The sequence below is a fragment of the Pelmatolapia mariae genome, linkage group LG10_11, assembly GCF_036321145.2.
Source record: "Pelmatolapia mariae isolate MD_Pm_ZW linkage group LG10_11, Pm_UMD_F_2, whole genome shotgun sequence".
Classification (NCBI taxonomy): Eukaryota; Metazoa; Chordata; class Actinopteri; order Cichliformes; family Cichlidae; genus Pelmatolapia; species Pelmatolapia mariae.
The window spans coordinates 65,186,093-65,206,462 of NC_086236.1; the positions used below are offsets into that span (position 1 = coordinate 65,186,093).

At 37.4% G+C, this 20,370-nt stretch overlaps 3 protein-coding genes across 3 annotated transcripts; 1 reads left to right on the forward strand and 2 right to left on the reverse strand.

Moving 5' to 3' along the window:
• Positions 1-564: 564 nt before the first annotated feature.
• Positions 565-6,376, forward strand: LOC134636363 (myelin-associated glycoprotein-like). Its single transcript, XM_063486321.1, has 12 exons — positions 565-671; positions 785-824; positions 1,175-1,246; positions 1,393-1,758; positions 1,852-2,148; positions 2,564-2,821; positions 2,904-3,164; positions 3,896-4,162; positions 4,266-4,562; positions 4,657-4,747; positions 5,149-5,218; positions 5,679-6,376. The coding sequence occupies exons 3-12, from the start codon at positions 1,201-1,203 to the stop codon at positions 5,907-5,909; spliced, it is 2,184 nt and encodes a 727-aa protein (XP_063342391.1). The 5' UTR covers positions 565-671; positions 785-824; positions 1,175-1,200; the 3' UTR covers positions 5,910-6,376.
• A 171-nt stretch (positions 6,377-6,547) lies between these two features.
• On the reverse strand, positions 6,548-15,225 carry si:dkey-24p1.1 (uncharacterized protein LOC556718 homolog). Its single transcript, XM_065471718.1, has 16 exons — positions 15,126-15,225; positions 14,511-14,585; positions 13,995-14,405; positions 12,325-12,573; positions 11,782-12,051; positions 11,371-11,649; positions 10,694-10,966; positions 9,960-10,232; positions 9,300-9,560; positions 8,745-8,823; positions 8,587-8,650; positions 8,368-8,504; positions 8,097-8,154; positions 7,271-7,365; positions 7,136-7,193; positions 6,548-6,887 (listed from the first exon to the last, which is right to left on the reverse strand). The coding sequence occupies exons 2-16, from the start codon at positions 14,557-14,559 to the stop codon at positions 6,663-6,665; spliced, it is 2,781 nt and encodes a 926-aa protein (XP_065327790.1). The 5' UTR covers positions 14,560-14,585; positions 15,126-15,225; the 3' UTR covers positions 6,548-6,662.
• An 81-nt stretch (positions 15,226-15,306) lies between these two features.
• Positions 15,307-17,312, reverse strand: irgq2 (immunity-related GTPase family, q2). The gene is made up of 2 exons (XM_063486324.1): positions 17,195-17,312; positions 15,307-16,568 (listed from the first exon to the last, which is right to left on the reverse strand). Exon 2 carries the CDS (start codon positions 16,564-16,566, stop codon positions 15,427-15,429), a length of 1,140 nt encoding a protein of 379 aa, XP_063342394.1. The 5' UTR covers positions 16,567-16,568; positions 17,195-17,312; the 3' UTR covers positions 15,307-15,426.
• Positions 17,313-20,370: the final 3,058 nt, after the last annotated feature.

Below are 20,370 nucleotides of genomic sequence, written 5' to 3' on the forward strand. Positions count from 1 at the left end.
CCTTTTTTTTTCTTAAGTTATCTTTAAAGCTTTTAATTTTTCTCTTTTAACCTCAGTGGAACCATAAATACCACTGAGTGCACTGATGACTTTTGCTTCTGGTAACAGGTAGGATAATAAATCATTTTATAAGAGAAGATACATATACAAGATACATATGAAAATCAGTTTAGTGTCGAACTATTTCCAAGTACATCACTGTGTACGCTCACCAGCCACTTTATTAGGTACAGGTTGCTGGTACAAGGTACCAGAGCTGTCTTTATTCTTTGTGCCATAGAATATTAACATCAGCTCATAATTCACCTTTCTTTCCCATTTCAAGCTCTCAGTGGGATCAAATGCATTATACAAATAATGCATTATTATGCATTATTTGCTGTCGTGCGATTGGCTGATTACATATCTGTGTTAATAAGCAGCTGAACAGCTGTACTCAACAAAGTGTATTTTGAGTTTGTCTTTCTGCTAGGTTGATTACTACTGATTTTGGTACACAATTCTGCACTTGGTTAAAACAGCTGAAATACAGAGAGAGTATCAAAACCTTGTTGTTCTGCCACACGCCACTCCCTGGACACATCTGACAAGAGCTGTGTGCGACATCCAGACACACTGCCAGTCTGACATGACTCACTTGTTGGATTACTACCACTGATGCTTTAATGCTTGTAAAGCCTTAATTTTAACTTTATTAATATTAATGTTATTATTGTATACTTTAAAATGATCTCAGGATTTGTGACCTCAAATTAGTTTTTTTCAAACTTTTTTTTCTTTCCAGAAAAGACACTGTATGCTGAACACTTCTGTTGGCTTTTAAGGTAAGACTGTTACCTTTATAAATCTACTAAATATTATATGAAATACTGTTGGGGATATAGAATAAGATCATGAAGGATTTTTATATTGCTTCCTCTTTTTAGTTAATTATTACCTTCAAAAAAGGGAAATTACCATATGCAAATAAAGAATAATTATAGAAACAATGAAGCAAACAAAGTCTCACAGGCTTAAAACAATATTTTAGTTATTTTCAGCAAAACATCAACAGTTTGTAGAATGGAAATAGTGTGACTCTCAGCTTGTCCTAAAGACTAAATTGCATTTTCATGTTTGAATGTTAGCCATACAATAACATTTATAGCAAGTAATAAAATTGTCCTGTTTCCAGTACCTCACTCGGATCATCAGACGAATATGATGGTTGCAATAAAGGTTTTCTTTATATGCAGTCTACTTCAAGGTATGTTATTTTAATTTCAGTCATGTTGCCAGGGACTTATCAGTCTTTCCTCATATGTAGATGCAAATGCAGAACCTTTGCGCTGGCATTAATTAGAATGTTTACTTTACCTTAGCTCATGTCATATTTCTGCTGCTTCAACTCAGGTAGCTTATGCCAAAACTGGGCAGTCTTCTTGCCTCAGACTGTAGAAGGACTGAGTGGATCCTGTGTGGTGATCCGCTGCAGATTCACCTTGCCCCCAGAATGGGAGGAATTCCTGGATGATTCATGTAAAGCTATCTGGAAGAAAGGCTGGAGTAGAACTCCGGTGTTTGATTCCAGCCTCACTGGTGCAAGTGGAAGCTTAAATATCCAGCAAGGAAACCTGACTGGGATCCTGCGTGACAAAGACTGCACCACCATCTTCAACAACATGCCACCACGGCATTATGACAACTATTACTTCAGACTGCAGTGTGACAATGATTTGAAGTTTAACTTTCCTTCAAGTGTCCTCATCACCACTCAAAGTTTGTCCCCTCCTCTTGCTATTCTACACATAAAGCCAAATCTTTGCTACATTTTAGTTCATTATGTCATTTTTGTATTGTTCTACTTTTCAGATTCTCGGCCTAAACCTACCATAACTCCATCGAACCTGGAGGTAGAAGAAGGAACTGCAGTGACATTGACCTGCTCTGCTGTTTCTCACTGTCCCATTCTTCCTCCACTTCTGACATGGTCGCCCGCTTTCGGTGACACAGAGGAGGAAGTGGAAGCTAATCCTGCGACCTCTGTGATGAACTTCACTGCTTCTCACCTTCACAATGAACAAAAAGTTTCTTGCACTGCCCTCTATAACCGACAAGCTGGGAAAAGTGACCTTCTGTATGAAAAAACTCTGACGCTAAGTGTTCTTTGTGAGTATATTTTATCACCTTTTCTTTTATTGTTTGCATTCAAGCCATAACATGATTTTATTTATGGTCTGATATTATCTGATTTCGTCTTCTCCAGGATAATAAAAAACCTATAAAAGAACATCTAATCTGATGGTTTAGGGTTTTTTTTGTATAGTTTCAAAAGTCACTCTGTTTCAATGAGCTTCAGTTTTGCCATTCAATCAAGTTGCAATCAAGCTCTACAGCTGGGATAGACCCTTGGTTACATTGTAAACATTTGGCAGGTCTCCAGAAACACAAATCCAATTTTGCTGATGTGAAAAAACAAATGTTTATCATTCCAATTGTAGGCTTGACATTGGTTATGAGCGGCCCAAAAAAATCTGTCTGTGCAGATAGATTGTGTATTTACAATTTCATATTTCTCTTACAGATCCTCCAAATAACACATCCGTTAGTTACTCTGGTCCTGTAAAAGAAGGCAGCTCAGTGACCATGACCTGCAACACTAATGCGAATCCAACCGTGGACAGCTACACCTGGTACAAAGTGAATGGAGATCAGGTGTCAGTGGTGGGATCAAAGAAGAGGTTTTCAGCCACAGTGTCAGAAGTTGACAGTCAGTTTTTTTGTGGAGTCAGTAACAGTTATGGAAGCCAGAATTCTTCTATCACTCAGATTGACGTACAGTGTAAGTGACACTGAAACAAAAAGACAGATTATAAATGTTGGATCACAGCGTAGACTGAACCCATGCTTGTTTATTTTTCCAGTTTCCCCGAGGGAAACAACAGTAATCGTCGATCCCACTGGTCCAGTTCTGGAGGGCAGCTCTGTTTCTCTGATCTGTAAGAGCCGCTCTAACCCACCAATGACCAACTACACCTGGTACAGAGATAATGAGATGGATAAGGAGCTCGGACCAGTCTTGGTCATAGACGGTGCCGACACCAGCCACAGCGGTGATTACCACTGTACAGCCAAAAATGATCTGGGAGAGGAAACGTCAGCAGCAATTCAGCTGGACATTCAGTGTGAGTTAATTTAACACAGTAAAGACATTGATTTACACCGAAAACAAACGACAGAACTGTATGTCTACAGTGTGCTCACGCCCTGAATATGGCTCTACTGTATATCCAGCTGTGCTCAACCCAACATGATCTGGGGCCAAGACTTGTTGACAGGGCAACACTAGTGTCTGAGCTATGGACAGTAACACATTGTCATATTGCGTGACAACCTCAAAATCCTTCTGACTCCATCATGACTGAGCTCCACTGTGTCCACATGTGTGCCAGTGTCTCAATGTATGTGTAGCTGTTTTGTTTAATTTGTTTCCTCATCAAGCTGTAAAAGAACAGAAATGTATGATTGAAGTCATGGTAATATTCACAGAGGAAAAAAAACAAACAGTTATATTGTTCGTTTTCCTTCGTTAATCACCACCTCTTCTTTGTGCCTTTGTGCTTGGAAACATACTGCCCAAAATAGTAAAAAAAAACAAATATAAAACCAAAACCCAAAGAAAAATACAGTTAATTCTATCCAACAGGAATAATATGAATAACAATGAAATAAGAAAAAAGTATTATGAAAAAAGTATATAAAAGTATTATAACAAGTATATGAGTTAATAATTTTCTGTCCTAAAAATTGCAACTGAGCACCCCAAGTTATATATTTACTGAATATGCATTCCCACACAAGTAAATAAAAAAGTCTTTGGATGCATTACTAACAAGGAACATTATTTTCCTTTCAGATCCTCCTAAAAATACTTCAGTGTCTGTTGATCCTTCTGGCCCTGTGCTGGATGGCAGCTCTGTGACTCTGACTTGCACAAGCATCGCCAATCCAGCAGCGGTGAACTTCACCTGGTTCCAGGTGGCAGGAAGGAAAAAGGAAGCGGTGGGCTTTGAGCAACACCTCACCTTCAATGTGACCAAACTCTCAGATGATCAGTATCATTGTGAAGCTCTGAATGTCCATGGAGCTGAATGCTCAGAGCCTGTCAGCATTGATGTCACATGTAAGACTCTCCTTCTTGTTTTCATTCCTTTGAAGCCTTTATGTTTCCCCAAGAAAACCGCCCATAAGCCTGTTCTGTTAACCCATTACCTTCTTTGTCTCAGTTGCTCCAGAGATCCTATTTTCTTCCCGCTGTGTGAAGATTTTGTCCCAGATCCGATGTACCTGTAACACTCAGGGGAACCCACTTCCCTCCCTGGTTTGGCAGCTGGCTGGCGAGCTTGTCAATCACTCTGCTGATATCCCAATTCGGGAAGTAAATCTGGGAAGCACGAGCGTGAGGAGCGTCATCACTCTGTACTACTTGGGCCAAGGCATGCCCTCTCTGGTCTGCCTGAGCAGCAACTCCCTGGGGTCTGATAGTATGGCTTTCAATATATCCTCCAGTGAAACTCAGCTAGGTAAATAAATCTGTAAGCTTCACTTTATATTTGGCTTTTCTGTTGTGTCGTTTGCATCTTTTAGTGATTGATATGACTGTTTTTTTTTTTAAAGTCCTCCATACTCTTTCTTTGCTGATTGGCTCTGGAGTGGGAGCACTGGGGATGTTGCTGGTTTTCATACCACTACTGATATGCCTTTACAGGTGAGGAACACAGAACACTGGCACCAGATATTTTCAAAGTAGGTTCCGATTATCATATATAATCCAAAATGCATATAACAGACAGATTTCAAGGTTCCTTTTGTAAGCTGACTAATTATAGAGCAACCACAGCTGCCACAAATCATTACTAACAAGACAGCCTTCTGATGAAACTTTATCTGCTGAAAGAAAGTTTCTATGTCCAACTTGAAGTTGAAAACACACACATGTGATACATGAATTATGACAAAATCAAAACAACATCAAGGGGTATAACGACTTTTAGAGTATTTAACCTTGTGGCAAGGAATTTTCCAGCAGAAAGTATTTTTCCTAAAGCATGTTTTAATGTGAAACATTTAATGTGAATTAAACCTTTCACCTTTCTGTGATGGTTGCAGGAAAAGGAAGGGTAATGTTTCACTTGACAAGGGACCTGTGGATATTTCAGACTGTTTAGTCACCAATGAGGTGAGTTTATGTCACTGCACATATATGCGTTAGATGAAGAAAAAACCCCACTTGTGGTAGAATGAGTTTGCATCCAGCTCTTCCTGTGTACATGCCAATGTGTCAGTGTGATTTAAACACCAAAACATATTGTCTGTGAAGGTTTTCAGTCATCCAGGTCATCGTAGTCTAAAAAGCTTGGAAAGAAGAAGAAGCTTCTCGGCTGAGAGATGAAACGTCTTCAAGAAACTTCTAGACATCTTTCTTTCCAAGCTCTTTAGACCCCTAAACATATTCTGACTCTCTGAGCTAATGGTGTGTCCTGTTTGAATGATAAAATGAACGTTTTCTTGCATAGTAAAATATATTATGCCAAAACATATGTTCTTTAAAAAATGCAGTTAAAGTGACCCTCATCATTGAAATAGAAAAAAACATCTTTTCTGTGTTACTGAAACACACTGTTGTGGTTTCTCTGTAGACTACCTCTTCAAAGGCAGATGTGATTTATGTCAATAAAGCCGTTCTTGAGGAGGAAGCAGCAGAATACAAGGAAGACTCTCTCCATTATGCTGATGTGGACTTTGCTAAACTTCAGGCCAGGTCAGAGGGCAAGCTCGGGGAAGGTGAGATCAAAGGGCTGGCCTCTAAGACTGGTGTGTATTCTGAGATCCGTCGAGAAGCACCAAGCAATGGAGGAGATGCAAAGTAAGAAGAAACACTTGCAGATGCTCATTTGGGAAGAGAGAAAGATGCTAAGGGACTTACATGAAGGGTTAATGAAAAAGTGGTCACTTAGCTTTAGAGGAATTGACAGCAGAAGCCCAGGAGTTTGGACATTCCCTCCAGCCCTGGTTTTGATCCTCGTCTGTAAATTCTTCTCCTGTCTTACTAGTAAAAATAGCATGACAGAAAAAAAAGACATATCTGTATGCTGAGGTTGAATCTTTAACTATATGCGTATGATTAACCTTTGTCTAATTCTAAAAAAAACTTTGTGCAGTGTGTATTTATTGACAACTTTGTAATGCATAATTATTATGTGATTAAAAGAGTAACTGGCCCTGCAGTCAAGTTTGCCATCAAATAACAGCTTGTGTCAAAGCAGGTTATGAAATGGAACTATGCATACAGTAAAGTACTTTAATTTCAAGACAGATATATACATTAAAAAACTCAGCAGGAGGATGGGAGCACAATTTTACAACAGCAGTCATTTCATTTTATCACTTATCCATATACACATCCCCAACAGTCTTACATCTATGATAAAAAGATAGGTTTGTGTACTTGTGGGGACTTATTACTATACATAAAGGAAAGCTAAAATTATATCCCAGGAAGGAAAAAAGAAACAATGAAGTAATACAAGCCTTGTTCAGTATAGTTAGCCTGGCAAATATATTTCAGAACATCCATGGCACAAACTGGCAGAGATGTCTGAATAGTGTCAAAGCATTTTTAGTCAAATTTTGACCTGAGAGTACTGAGGCTCATCTTCGCTGCTGCTGCTGGAGCCTTTCTTTGCTCGCTGGTGCCCAGACTTTGGCTTAAAGTTCACATGAGCATAGTTGACCTCTACTTCATCTTCACTGGTATCTGTGTCTGAGTCAAAGTTATATGTATATGGAGGTTTGGGTGGAAGTTCATCGCCGATGTTCTCATAGTCCTCCTGCCCTTCTTGTTCTGTCTAGATGACAAAAAGTGACAAAACGGTGTCATAATTTCTGACAGTGTCTGGATTTGATGTACAAAAATAACCCTTGTTGAAGATAATATTCATTCTTTGCTTTGCCTTAACTTAATATTCCTAGCTACAATGATTTTTATTTGTATTTGTATATCATATACAATGAGTATATGATATACAAATACAATGAAATAAGGTAATAAACCGAATAAGATACATGAAAAAAAAGGCATTTTGAGGTTTCTTACCGCTTTTGACTTCTTTGGCTTTGACACCACAGAGTACTCAGCATCCTCCTCTGGATCCCTGGGAAAAACATATAAAAGAAGTCATGCAATAACATATCATTTAGGCTCATTTTATATGCAAAATTGATTTCTCACTTCTTTCTATTCGCAAAGAACACAGAAGCGTAGTTGAGAGAATCATTTCCCATGTTTCCACCATGTCCTTTGATTGGGTTTTGTGCAGAGGCAGCCTGAGCAAATGCAGAGAGAACTTGTTAATGAATGTACAGTAGCAACTGAATCAATTCATTCATGCCTTACATGAAGGATAATTAATAACTATACTGACAGATATATATTAATAGTAAGGGACAGCATACAAAGGCTGGATTAGTGGAGATAAAACTTTACAAACTACTCTTGACTTTTATTATTTTCTACAGAGCCCCTAAAGTACTGAAACATGTTTTTAGTGGTTAATAAAGGTCATTGCCTTCCTACATCGTCTGTGCACAGACAAAAATAAATAAATGAATACAAAATAAGATAAAATAAAATAGAATCAAATAACCTCTTTGCAATCTTTTGCCAGTTACTGAGAAATTTTGTTCAAGTATTTATGCTTCAGCTTCAAGTTATATTTTTACTTTTAGAATTTTGTCTGAATGATTTTTATAAAACATTAGGTTGTTTTTCACTGGCATAATTAGAAGTTCATAACATTTTAAGAGTTAACAAAATATGTTTAACTTAAATGCATATAATATATACATTTAATATTTCCAGTTGTGCAGTGTTTCATAAGTCTGTTTAATGAAAAGAGGCTGTGCAGTAAAACAGGAATGAGCAATCTTTGAAATATGCTCAATTCTCAGTATAATTTACGTTATACTTTAATATTGTCGCTATTAAAGTTTCATTTATTTATTCATTTCTAAATGGATTTGTCTTTGTTAAGCTTGCTCTGATATGACTGGATCACCTGTTCGCTTTTGGGCAGATTCACAGTAGAGTAAACAGTGTTCACGTTGGATGCAGTCCTGTGGAAAAATAATGATGTTAAAAATAAAAAATACACATTCAGAATCAGAATCAGGACCATTCAAGAGCTGAGCAGACTCTCAGTGTGCCATTCATAACTGAATGATGTTAAATGGGTGCTTTGACGAAAGAGTGAGCATCAGCACCCAGCTCCCCTGCCAACAATGAGTCCCTTGTTCTGAGCTGGACAGTGCGAGCTGCTGCAGACTTACGTGCTGTCTGGATGACGCTGGGGTCGTTGGGCATTTGGTTGACATGGCTGGTCTAGCAAGAGGTCATCTCTGCTCCTGAACGGCTCTGCCAAACCACTCTGATTCCCACTGCTCCTGCTGACTCCATTCCAGGAACCCTGATTAAGTTTACAGATGGAAATGCATCATTTTTGTTTCATTTCACTAACAATTCAAAAGATTTAACATATGAGTTAATACCAGAAAACTACTCCAGCACCACACATTTGTAGTTCTTTGTTGAATTAAATTGTTCCTTCTGCGTCTGTAAACAAAGGGGCAGAAGAGCAGTCATACAGGCCAATCACCCGAACACGTTTCTCTAATGGAAACTATTTGTTATTTACTTTGTATATTACCTGTACAAAAAGATGAGTATGCATGCAATTAGAAAAATAAGACAAAGCGAGAAGGCCTCCACAATCTTCATAACTGTGTCTGTGGTTAGAAGAGACAGAACATCAGTATATAGAGAGATTTGTGAACAGGTAGCACAGAAAAACAAAAAGCACCCAAAGAGCACAAACCTACACCAAGACAGCTCAATGGGCAGTGTTACTTTTAAGGGCATACATACATTGTGTGTATAATTTTTTTCTTTGTTCTGTTTAAATGTTCTTTTCAAATAAGGGTAACCTGACACATGTTTACTTTGATTACACAGACATTATGCAGGAGTAGGTGATGGATAATAGGCACTGATTTGTAAATACCTGGACATGAATAAGTTGAGCTTATTAAATAATGTAATATTGTTAAAACAAATGTTGATGGCTTGTTAACATGACCCCACTCTACACCACTACAAAGTTTTATATACGTATTAAAAAAAGGAAAAATATAATTTACATTTGTTATTATATAAAAATAATGCACAGTAGAGATACAGGTCCATGCCTTTGGAATTCACTCACCATCAAATAGCTTGATTGGCTCAGATGATCTTTCACCAATCTTGTTTTTTGCGATGCAGTAGTACTCCCCAGGCTGGTCTGATCTTACTGAAATATACTTATCGTTTCCTACATTTTTGCTCTCTTTTTTGTTTATCCTCTGGTACCATGAATATTGTGTGACTTCAGGATAGCACTGACTGATGCACCTCAGGGTCACTGTTGTCACATCATTAATCGTTTCTTCCATTACTTTTTCAATCTTTGTGAATTTTGGACCATCTAAACAGAGGAATAAAGAAGAAATGGAAATGCAAAATAATGACTTCAAAAACAGACAGAATAGCTAAATATGGAAAGTTTTAAAATGACAATGTACAGTTGCTCTATTCAAGCTGCTTCATCTAGAGTTAGAAATGTTCCTTTCTCATGTCCCTTAATTGCTGGTCCAAAGCGCACATGCGGCACAACCTGAATGACCTTTCTAAAGCATTTTACTTATCCCAGAATGAAAAACTAAAAGATGTTAAAATCAAACCAGTAAAATCAACCACTTGTTAGAGTCCATGTCATATTTGAAGTTTAGATGAAAAGAGTAAATAATTACAAAGCAAAGTGTCGGACGTGTGGATACTCTGTTGTTGGTGAGAAACAATGACTGAAATATTCAAGTGTACTCACGCTTAACTTTAACTTCAACTTGCTCTGATTTCCCCGTTCCAATTTCATTTTTGGCCGTACAGCGGTACTTCCCGCTGTCAGAGACACTGGCAGAATTCACAATGAGCGGTGTCCTATTGCTTATGGTGGTTTCCTTCGTCCCATCGATCATCTTACTCCAGGTGAAGGAGCTTACTGAGGGGTAGGAGTCGGCACTGCAATCCAGTGTTAATGACTCATTCTCTTTTACAATAAGATCAGGATGAGCTTTTATTTTCACTTCTCTGGGGCTATCTGCATTTAACGCAAATATTGTGTATTTAACACAAATTATAAACAAAGAAATGAGATGATGTTTTTATTTGTTTGTTTTTAATCACAAGGTCTTTCTGTGAAAGCATAACCTTAACATTTAAATTATTTACTCAAATTCTATTATAGCTGAAATTCAGCAGTAAAATTATCTAATCTGCTAATAAAGAAAAACAACAGTAGTTAATATATTACAACAATGCCTCATATTGCTTGAACCTTGAACACTGTTTCCTGAGCTGATGATGTGTCTTTTGTAAAAAGACAAAAAATAGGAGCTTGAAAGTATGGAACAGCTAAACTTTACTGCCTGAGAAATTGTACTAAAATCACGTTTCAGTTTAAGATATTGTCCAGTTATTAGATGATTGAATATTATCAGAATATAATTGTATTGGATGTAACACATATATGACAAAGACATGCATCACTCAATTGCTTACATTTCACCACCAGTTGCTTTTTTGAGCTCCACTTGTTTCCTTCGCTGTTGAAGGCATTGCAGGTGTAAAAGCCTGCGTTTGTTAAAGTTGCCTTAAATTTGTAGGAGGAGTTGTCTAAAGTTAAACTCCATTCTGGAGTCTGAGAATTTAATTTAGAATATCTTGACAGGGTGAAAGTTGGCGGTGGGTAACTTTCAGCAGTGCAGTTGACTTCGACAGGCTTGCCTTCAGTGACCAACTCAGTCATGTACAGATTGGTATTATTGGGAGGAACTGTGGAGAGGAAGCACCTATGAGCATCATTTTTAACATGCTGAATGATATTACAAGATCAGTCCTTAAACAGAATGTCAGCTCTATTCTGAACCAGCATTCACTAAATGACGCAGTATGGTTTTATTTTCTTTGTATAAAAGTTGCAGTTTAAGTCAAATTTGAACTTTTACTTAGGTTAAAATATCTAATTTAACACAAACTAGTTTGCTTGACAGTTAACATACTAAGTAATTATCATTAGGCAAGTGCAGCTTCATCTAACGCTATTCTACAACAGTAATAATCACATTAATCTGAAAAAGCATGTATGCATTTTTTCTCTATGGTGGTGCTGGTTGATAAAGTGAATCAGTCCTAAAACAAAGTGCAGAGAAACTTTAATATATCAGCAGAGTACTTACACATTACTTCTATGCACACTGGCTTACTAGTGTCCCCTGTGTCAATGCTGTTGCTCGCGTTGCATATATAACATCCTTCATCTGCTCTTTTTACTTTTTCTAAGTGAAGAGTTCTGAAATCCATGAGCATCTTCTTCTGGGAGAGGTCGGTCTGCTTATAATGGAACCAGGAATAGCTCGAAGGGGCTGGATATGCATCAGTTAAACAAGTGAATGTGGCGGATGTATTAATTTTCACACTTGTTTGATGGATAGAAATGCTGGTTTTCCTTGGTTTGTCTGTAAAACAATAAGTAGTTTTTGGAATATTTTTGATACTTAAACAGTCAATACAGCATCAGCAATAATCTATTTTTTTTATTTTCTCTGTTATGTTCATAGACATATGGAACACAGAGGTGTAAAACTTACATTCTACTGTAAGTTGAAGAGTTTTTGATCCAGAGCCCACAGTGTTCTCGGCACTACATTTGTATGTACCACTGTCTTCTGGCTGTATGTTTTTAACAACAGTTTCCTGTTTTGAATCAATATGTGTTTTGTCTTTCAGCCAAGCAAAAGAGTGCGGTTGTGGGTTGCTTCTCTTAACAGAACATGTAAAAGTGACTTTATCTCCTTGTATAATCGTTTTTGGACTTCTTTTGGGCTCCTGTGAAATCTCTATGTCAACATCAGGGGCATCTATAACAGAAGAGGTCAGTATTGGTTAAGTTGATTCTTTGTAATAATCAGCGCTGAAAATACTAGGCTGATAAATCAGAACTAAAAAATGATAAAATACAGGATTCTCATAAAAAATAAAGGCTTTTTCCAAATGCAACGGATATCTTAAACTGCACCAACATAAGCTTAAACCACTGTGATACAAAAACATTAAAAGGCCTTCAGGTATGATGACATTTGATCAAAATTTGTAAGAATAGATTAACATAATTAATGTGAAACAACACTCACAAATAACCCCGACAGTCACCACTGATTCTTTACTCCCATGTTTGTTTTCAGCTTTACAGGTATATGATCCACTCTGGGATGCATTAATTGATGAGATCATCCAATTGGCATTTGAGTCAAGATCTCGAACATCTTTAGTCCATTTAAAAGTGGGTTTAGGTTGTCCTTTAGCAGAGCAAGTGAAACTGACAGACTCTCCTTCTTTTACAACATTAGAGCTTATAGTTGCAGACATGTCTTTGGGAGCATCTGTTCAAAAGGCAAATCAATACAGATTAGCAAATAGTATGCATACAGGTACACAGTGTGTTGATTGTTTACACAAATGAAATTTACAGAATAGAACAAGTATTGGATTTCAGATACATCCATATATTCACAAATGCAGCAAGGTGAAAATAGCTAATCACATTTATTACAACGCAGGTGTGACACTGTACCAATTCAGGTTTTCTGAAATGAGTTAGAAAAAACAGAAAAGCACGACTTTTCTATTTTTCATCTTGCAGCAGAACGAGATCATTTTCTGGTGGCAGATCTGGGTTGTTTTCTTTGATCTCTTTCTTCTAATCTGACTCTGACACAGTAGTAACAGATGTTTCACAGATTCATTTTTTATAAGAGAAATAATGGCAACTAACAAAATGTTCAAATTTTTGTTTAATAGTCCAATTTTTGTAATAAAGTAATGTAATAATTTTACTCCCTTAGTCCTCAGACTCTTTAACGTCATTCATATCTTTTACAAAAGTAGTAATTAGATCCACATTTCAGTAGAAATGACATTAATAAATTTTTTCGGTTATGAACTTACATCCTACAGTTAGGCTGATATTCCGAATCAAACATGGATCTGTATTTTTCTCTGTTTGGCATGAAAACATCCTCCCATCATCCTCCCAAGTGACTTTAAAACTCAGTGTGGTCTTTTTAGGGTTCTCTGGTTTGCTTTGGGAAAGTGATGCCGAATGACCTTCAATTTTTAGGCCTGAAGTACAGGAGCTTGATGTGGAGCATGTAAGTGTTACAGTGCCATTTTCAGTCACATTTTTTGGTTCCTCAAAAGTGAGCAGACATGGATTTTCTGCAAATGTAAAGGTAGAGACAACAGGAATGTGATCAAATCTAAAAGTATAGCATACAAGCACTACAAATACGTTGGTTTTAGGAACAAATAATATGTGGCTGCTCCCTGAAGATTTAAAAAACTGTTGCAGGATCATACATTGATGTTACTAGCTTATTTAAGACTCACGAAGATTGAAATATCGGGCGTTAGCTAAATATGGCTAGTATGCATAAAGCTGTATTGTTTATCTGTACTATGTTCAAGCGAATGAAACCTAAGGGATCGCTGTACTTATATTTCCAAGGGGAATACAAATAAGGAGCAGAAAATGTTGTAGGAGTTCTCATACAAGAAATTGTTCATTTTTATTATCTAAATGAAATAAAATATGTGAAATAACTTTTTTCTGACCAAATCTTATGTATGAATTCTATGTTGCAATTTTTTCAGTTTAAAAAAGGCATTGTTTTTTGTATCTATCAAATTATTTTAACCAGTCAGATTTTTTCTATCAGCACAGCAGCTCAGTTCAGTGTTTTGTACTCTAAAATATAAAATATGAAAACAGTATATCTTTCAGCACTCTGATCTTTGCTCTTACCTGTGACTGTGAGGTTCATAAATGGTTGAGTAGTCCAAATATTAGTTGAAGATGTTCCTACATATCTAAAAGAATAGTTTCCAGTGTCAGTTTTATTCAGGTCGCGAATTAATATACTACACAGTGGGGAAGGAGGATTTTTCCAACTTATAGCTGGAGAGCCGACATATTTCACCCTTTTTGCAAAGTGTGCATTGACAGGATGTTTTGACTCAGAAGAACTGAAAATAGTAGTGGCACTAAAACTACCGTTTATCCAAACTGCATCCTTCATCCAAAACCAGGATGCCTGATCATCAGTGACAGATTTTAAGACTTGGCATTTGATTTCAATGCAGGACCCTTCTGTAGCTGTCAAGTTAGAGTCTTGTAATTTGAAGGGATTTTCAGGATGAATTTCACAAGAAAACCCTATAGTGATGACAAAAAGCAATGAGAAAGTTCGTTAATAAATGTGACCCTAATCAGATGTTAAAAGGAAACAATGCACTTATTATGGAGTCATGAAACACCTACTTTGTATTAGAAACAGCAAAATCAACCACCCAAAGCTGTGACCTGCCATTATCACATAGAACTAAAGCTTGATTTCTGCAACAAAAAACAAAGAATATTCTTTTTGCAACTGAGTCATACTGTAAGCTTTACAACTTAAAACAAGGTAGCTTTTTGTTTTCAGTGCAAATCAGTGACTGTCAGGATTTTTCCTTGTTCCTGTTTGCTACAGCTTTCAGAAAGCTGTTGCTTCTTGAAACCTTATAGTTAATTAAATGGTTACACTTAGGTCATTTTTTCACACATCTACAGCAGTGCAATTGTAATTTTGTTCTTTGGAGAAAAAATAGTTTTTAACACATCACTATAGTGCTGTTGGTTTATTGATAGAGTACATTTGCTTCACTTAGGCATTTAATGTAATGTTTCCAAGGAAAACTGGAATCCAGATCAGAAATAATTCAACTCAAAACTTCAGTTTTTCTATAAAAAGAAAAAAAAAGACAATAACCATTGCAGTGGTGATGAATCTGTACAGACAGAGATTACATACTTACTGCCAACTTGAAATAGGCACTAAAAGGAACAAGGAAGAGGTTTTCAGACCAAAGAGTACAAATATAAGCTTATTCTTACCTTAGAGGATCCAGTTAGGGTATGTAGAATGCATGATCCCTCTTAAAGTAGCAAAAAGGAAGTTTTCACAGTTGACTTAAAATCTTGAAAATATTTGCATGCCCAGTCAAGCTAGAGGAGAATCTGAAGGTGAAGTTTTCAACAAGCTTGTTACAGTACGGAGTCAGTTCCTCCCACTTCATCTATTTAAAGCTTTTTATTTGCAGAATTTATGCTTACATAGTGTTAACAGTGTACTTTTGTATTATAAATGAAAAATATACACTTTTGAACATAACATAAAAACCCCAAACATTTGCCTTCATTTCCCCTTTGCATGAGCAGCCGCTAGTATGTTTTGAGCATCAGCTGCCATCTCATCAATAGCACTGTTTAAAGCCTGCAGCATAGCAGCAAAGGAGCGGCTGACCGAACGGGCATTTCTAGGCATCGCCATCTCCAGCAGCTTCGATGAAACTGTGGCCAAGTCCTTCTCTGCTGCCGCCAACCTCCTTTTCACTTCACCCTTGCTAACCTCCACTGACAACACACAGTTTCGTAACTCTTTAAGTTTTGTAGGTTCCATGCCTCGCTGTCGGGCTAATCGCTCCACGGATTCATCATCCAGGCAAAGAGATAACCGTGCTTTGGTCAAGATTCGCACTCCTATACTTGAGTCCACCATAGATGCAACAAGGGGAACAGGAATTGCTGATACCCCACCTGACAGTGAGGCAGCTGCCCATACTAGTGCTTTAAATGCTTCCTTTTTTTGAGTGACCAGAGCTGAGGTGAGTGTTGGTAGAGCTAAGACAAGGGCGTGTGCTCGGATCTCTGGAAGATCATTACTCATATCTGCTAATAGAATAGGGAAGTCAAACTTCTCCAGGGCAGCTGGTGCAACCAGGTAAACTTTAGGCTGTGCCATACCCTTTGATTTCAGCACTTCCAGACTGGCTTTCTTTTTTTCTTCCAGGATCTTTTCTGAGTCTTTAACTGAAGCTAAGCGAATGAAATACACAGTTTGTCGCTGCCTGGAAAGGGCCTCCAAGAAAACATCTACACTCTTGGGTTGGACTGTCTGTGTGGATGTCATAAAGACTGCATTGTAGCGGAGGAACTTGTATCTATCCATGTATCCCTCTGGTTCAAATGGAGATATGTCTGGAACAGGTGGCAGGTCCCACAGGCGAAAGTCAGGGTGTTTGGGGTCAGGGTAGCCTGCTACACCCTCTGGAGCAACAGAGGCTGGAGAAGGAGCTGCTCCCTCATCGCCAGCCCCAAGACCACGGAGGGAGTTCATGAAGGAGGCTTTTTCTTCCCCACGGTCCCCCACCACACCCAAATTGATCCTGCTGATAAGGAGGTCTTCCACTGCGTCTTTAACATCTGATAACCTATTGCTTTCAATAGATTCCTTAAGGGTTTCAAGGAGGTTTAAGCCTCTGAAGACATCAGCCATTGCTAAAGAAAGACAAAAAGTACAATTATTTAAAAAGGTCTTAAAAATGTTTGGGATAGAAAGTTAATGTGAATATTTTGTAAAAAACAAACAAACAAACAAACAAACAAACAAACAAACAAACAAACAAACAAACAAACACACAAACAACCCCCCCTCCCCCCAAGCTCTAAAACACTTTATTATCTTTCTGAAGTATAAAAATAGAGATTATTACAGCTGGCAAATTGATAAAGGGTAGCTTTGAAAAAACAACCATGTATCAAAAACAATAATAACTTTGGGCTAACAGAAAGAAGGAGAAAACGACTTACTAAAGAGCCGTGCCCAGTACTTTTTCATGATTTAAAAACATCAGTTTTATGTTTTCTTCTATCTGCTCTACAGTGTTAATTTAAGGTATAATCAATAAATAAGTCTTCTGTTGTTTTCTGATGGTTCACTATACAAACATGCAGGAAATTGTTTTCACTGACAGGAAATGTCTGTTTTCATAGATAGTTTGAAGCCCACAGAGGCAAAAAAAAAAAAAATAAAGACTTAACAGATTAAAAATGATGAAGATAAATACTGAAATGTTAAAAATACATTGCTGTTAATTCCAGTCAACAATACTACACCCACCCACCTGCACGTCTGGAACAGAAATGGTCCTATTGTTGAAATATTTTGCTGTCAAACAGCGATTCTCCTACAGCACTGAAGCACTGACAGCTTCAGGTTGATCTATTTAAGGGTCCATCCAGCTAGTGGAACGTTCTAATCCTATAAGCTCAGCCCTAATCCAAAATCACTTTAAGCACATACATGATTAAACAGAATGTGGAAAGCTAGTGGCTAACATATGTTAGCCTGCTAGAAGGCAAAGGCATTTGCCAGAATATAAATAGGATACAACTGTAGAACTTATTTTGTAATAGCGTTTTATTTATGGTGTAATATATACTTTTTCAAAATAAGCAAAATGTCAAAATAGTTACTGTTATCTGGCCAAGGATTTCATTATTACATCTTAATATTTTATACATGTGTATATATATATGAGATATGTCTATAGGAACTGTTTCAGAATTCTTTTTTAAAAAATGGATAAAACCTTCTGCATACTAAAGAGGACAATCAACCTTGTTATTAGTGCTCATACCCATTAGTGGTATGGCGGTACATCAGTGCCTGTGGAATTGGCAGCTTGTACATCTAGAAAAGTACCGCCAGTGCTGAAATGTATACACAGGTTTTAGAGCAATAAATGCTCCCATGTATGTAATGTGTTGTTCAGGTAAAGCTGTGCATATTTTACCAAGACAATGCTAAACTACTAAAGACTCTGGGTGCTAAACCGGCCTGCCTACAGTCCAGATGTTTCACCAGCTGCAAACATGTTGCACAGTTGTGCATCATAATATGTAAAAAAAATATGACAAAGAAGACCCAGGACTGTTAAGCAGCTATAATCCTATGTCAGGCAAAAATAGGACGACATTATACCACCAAAAGTTCAGTGATTGCCATAAATTTTAAAATGAGTTGCTACAATTTACAACCTAACTATATTTGTATTGGGATTGAATCTTTTGCACTGTAACTTGACTGTGTTTATGACCTTGACTAAAGCAAATCATCCTTATACAAAACACAGTTTGAACCTACACTTAAGAAACTAATAATGAAGATTATGAATATTCCCCTATAGCTGTATATATTTCAGATTATAAGATCTGACTGGAAATTACACTTGAGGTTAAGCCCTAAACCAGCAGATTTATTTAGGGTATATAGAACAACACCTGAATGATATGGGGATGTCCTCATGGTAGTGCTACAGTTCAGCATCTGTCTCTGTACCTCTGCTTCTTTCTTTATCAGTGCTGACACAGTGAAAGAGCAACCTGACAGTTTCGTTTTTCTTTCATTTATTAAATTCTTTTTTGGCATTACTAATAAAGAGAAGCAACCATTAAAACTGTTAGAGCTATGCAGTACTGCATGTTCAAAAGTCATGAAAACAGAGTTTCTACAGAGTTTCCCCCTTCTTATTTTTAGAGGAACCCTGTATGCAAAATAATAACTAGCACCTGCTAAGTGTCAGATGTTATTTTAGGTTCCATCTGTGAGTAACTCCTCATCTATTTGACAGCAGGGGACAATTGTTTTACTTCTATACCAGATTTTCTCAACCATAACTTACCGTCACAGCTGGGTGACACCTTGACAAGTTGCTAGGAAACCTGTGGGCAAGATGTAGTTAATGTGTTACAGTTTGTTTTTTTGTTGTTTTGTTTTTTTACATGTCTGTTTCTGTGTGGATTAAAAAAACAAAACGTGTAGCTATAGTCCTGAACTTTGGGCAGACAGACAGAGCAGTAGCTTTTGTCTTTGCAATACCACATGTAAGCTGCGAGCCTGTGTCTGTGGTATTGATCTTATCTATTAAAAGCAAAGTTCTCAAAATAGCCCACTGCACGAATAGTGCACGAACATGAACTTTGATGTTCACTTTAATCAAACATACATTTCTTAGTCAAGCTTAAAGTCTTTTTACCCCTTTCATGCATGCATTATGACAACCTCAGTCAGGTTAAGTATTTATATTCATCTTTAGGCATGCAAGCAAGATTTTTGAACTTCATTTTTTTAAACATGTAGTTTTCAAAGAGTTTTTTACATGTGCACTTAGGTGGACAACATATGTTTTGGCTGAGTGGCAGGGTATGGAGTGACACATCAGTGTCCAATGTAGTGGTTTATGTGCAAGTGTGCTGGAATATTGACCACTATGCGTGAAAGGGTTAAAACCACAGTATGATCTTAGCTAGTTGCGCAAGCTACTTATTTCTTCATATGATATGCCAGCTCATGCAGCCCTGTACAGCAAAAATCAGAACTGCAAATATGCAGCAAAATGAAATTCTACATTATATATTCACAGCTTTTTATTGTCTTTGTACTTGATCAAAAAGCCGTACAGGGTGGTGCTGTCAGTAGCAGTGTTGTCACCCAGCGAAAACGTCCTAGGCTTGAAACCAGCCTGAGCCCTTTCTTTGTGGTGCTTGCACGTTCTCTGCTGGTTCCCTCTGAACATTCTGACTTCCTCCTGCAGTCCAAAGTCATGCAGGGCTTTAGGTTAATTGGTGGTTCTAAATTGGTCATAGATGTGGAAGTAGAAGAAAATGGATTGCTGACTGATGTCTTCTCCATTTAAATAAATTTTTTTCTGAAAATAGACTTTTAAATAACTGGATACTTTCTTTTTTGCAACCACACAAGTCGCCCCCTGTTGCCCATTTGAAATAATTCAGGTTTAAGACATTTAACATGGACTTTGTGTGTGTTTTTTAATATAGACCCTGATAGAGTGTGACCATCCTGTGTAAACTGTGTAGGCAGAAACAGAATGAGATTTGAAATTGAAAGTTTTATAACTATCCCAGTCATTTAAATTGAGGTGACTAACTTTGTCCTCACCTCACTTTACTGCTCCATAGTGTTAAAATACTTTGTCATCCTCACCTGTGATCTCCTCTTCACCATCTCCTTCTGGTCTCTCCTTTGCGCCTCCTTTCTAAATTTCACCATTGTCCTTCTCTTTGGCCCATTTTCTTTTTCCTGTATGCTGCTTTGCTTATCAACAAGGAGACTCACTTTTTGAGAAGTCTGCAAATGATTTGTTCATTCACCTCTCATTTGAATCAGCCGTTCACCTGAGAGGTGACAAATAGTGAGCCATTCATCACCTGTACGGCACACCTGCTACATTTAAAACCCTTCACATAGGCTCCCGCACTGCTGTTTACAACAGTTTCC

Bases quoted from the DNA above. Each gene is read 5' to 3' on its own strand.
- LOC134636363 (XM_063486321.1), top strand. From the start codon at position 1,201: ATGATGGTTGCAATAAAGGTTTTCTTTATATGCAGTCTACTTCAAG. The intron at 2,149-2,563 runs GTGAGTATATTT...TTTCTCTTACAG, and splicing joins TCTGACGCTAAGTGTTCTTT to ATCCTCCAAATAACACATCC. The intron at 4,563-4,656 runs GTAAATAAATCT...TTTTTTTTAAAG, and splicing joins CTCCAGTGAAACTCAGCTAG to TCCTCCATACTCTTTCTTTG.
- si:dkey-24p1.1 (XM_065471718.1), bottom strand. From the start codon at position 14,559: ATGGCAGGTCACAGCTTTGGGTGGTTGATTTTGCTGTTTCTAATACAA. The intron at 14,406-14,510 runs GTAGGTGTTTCA...TCATCACTATAG, and splicing joins TTTGCTGTTTCTAATACAAA to GGTTTTCTTGTGAAATTCAT. The intron at 9,561-9,959 runs GTGAGTACACTT...TCCTCTGTTTAG, and splicing joins AGTTGAAGTTAAAGTTAAGC to ATGGTCCAAAATTCACAAAG.
- irgq2 (XM_063486324.1), bottom strand. From the start codon at position 16,566: ATGGCTGATGTCTTCAGAGGCTTAAACCTCCTTGAAACCCTTAAGGAA.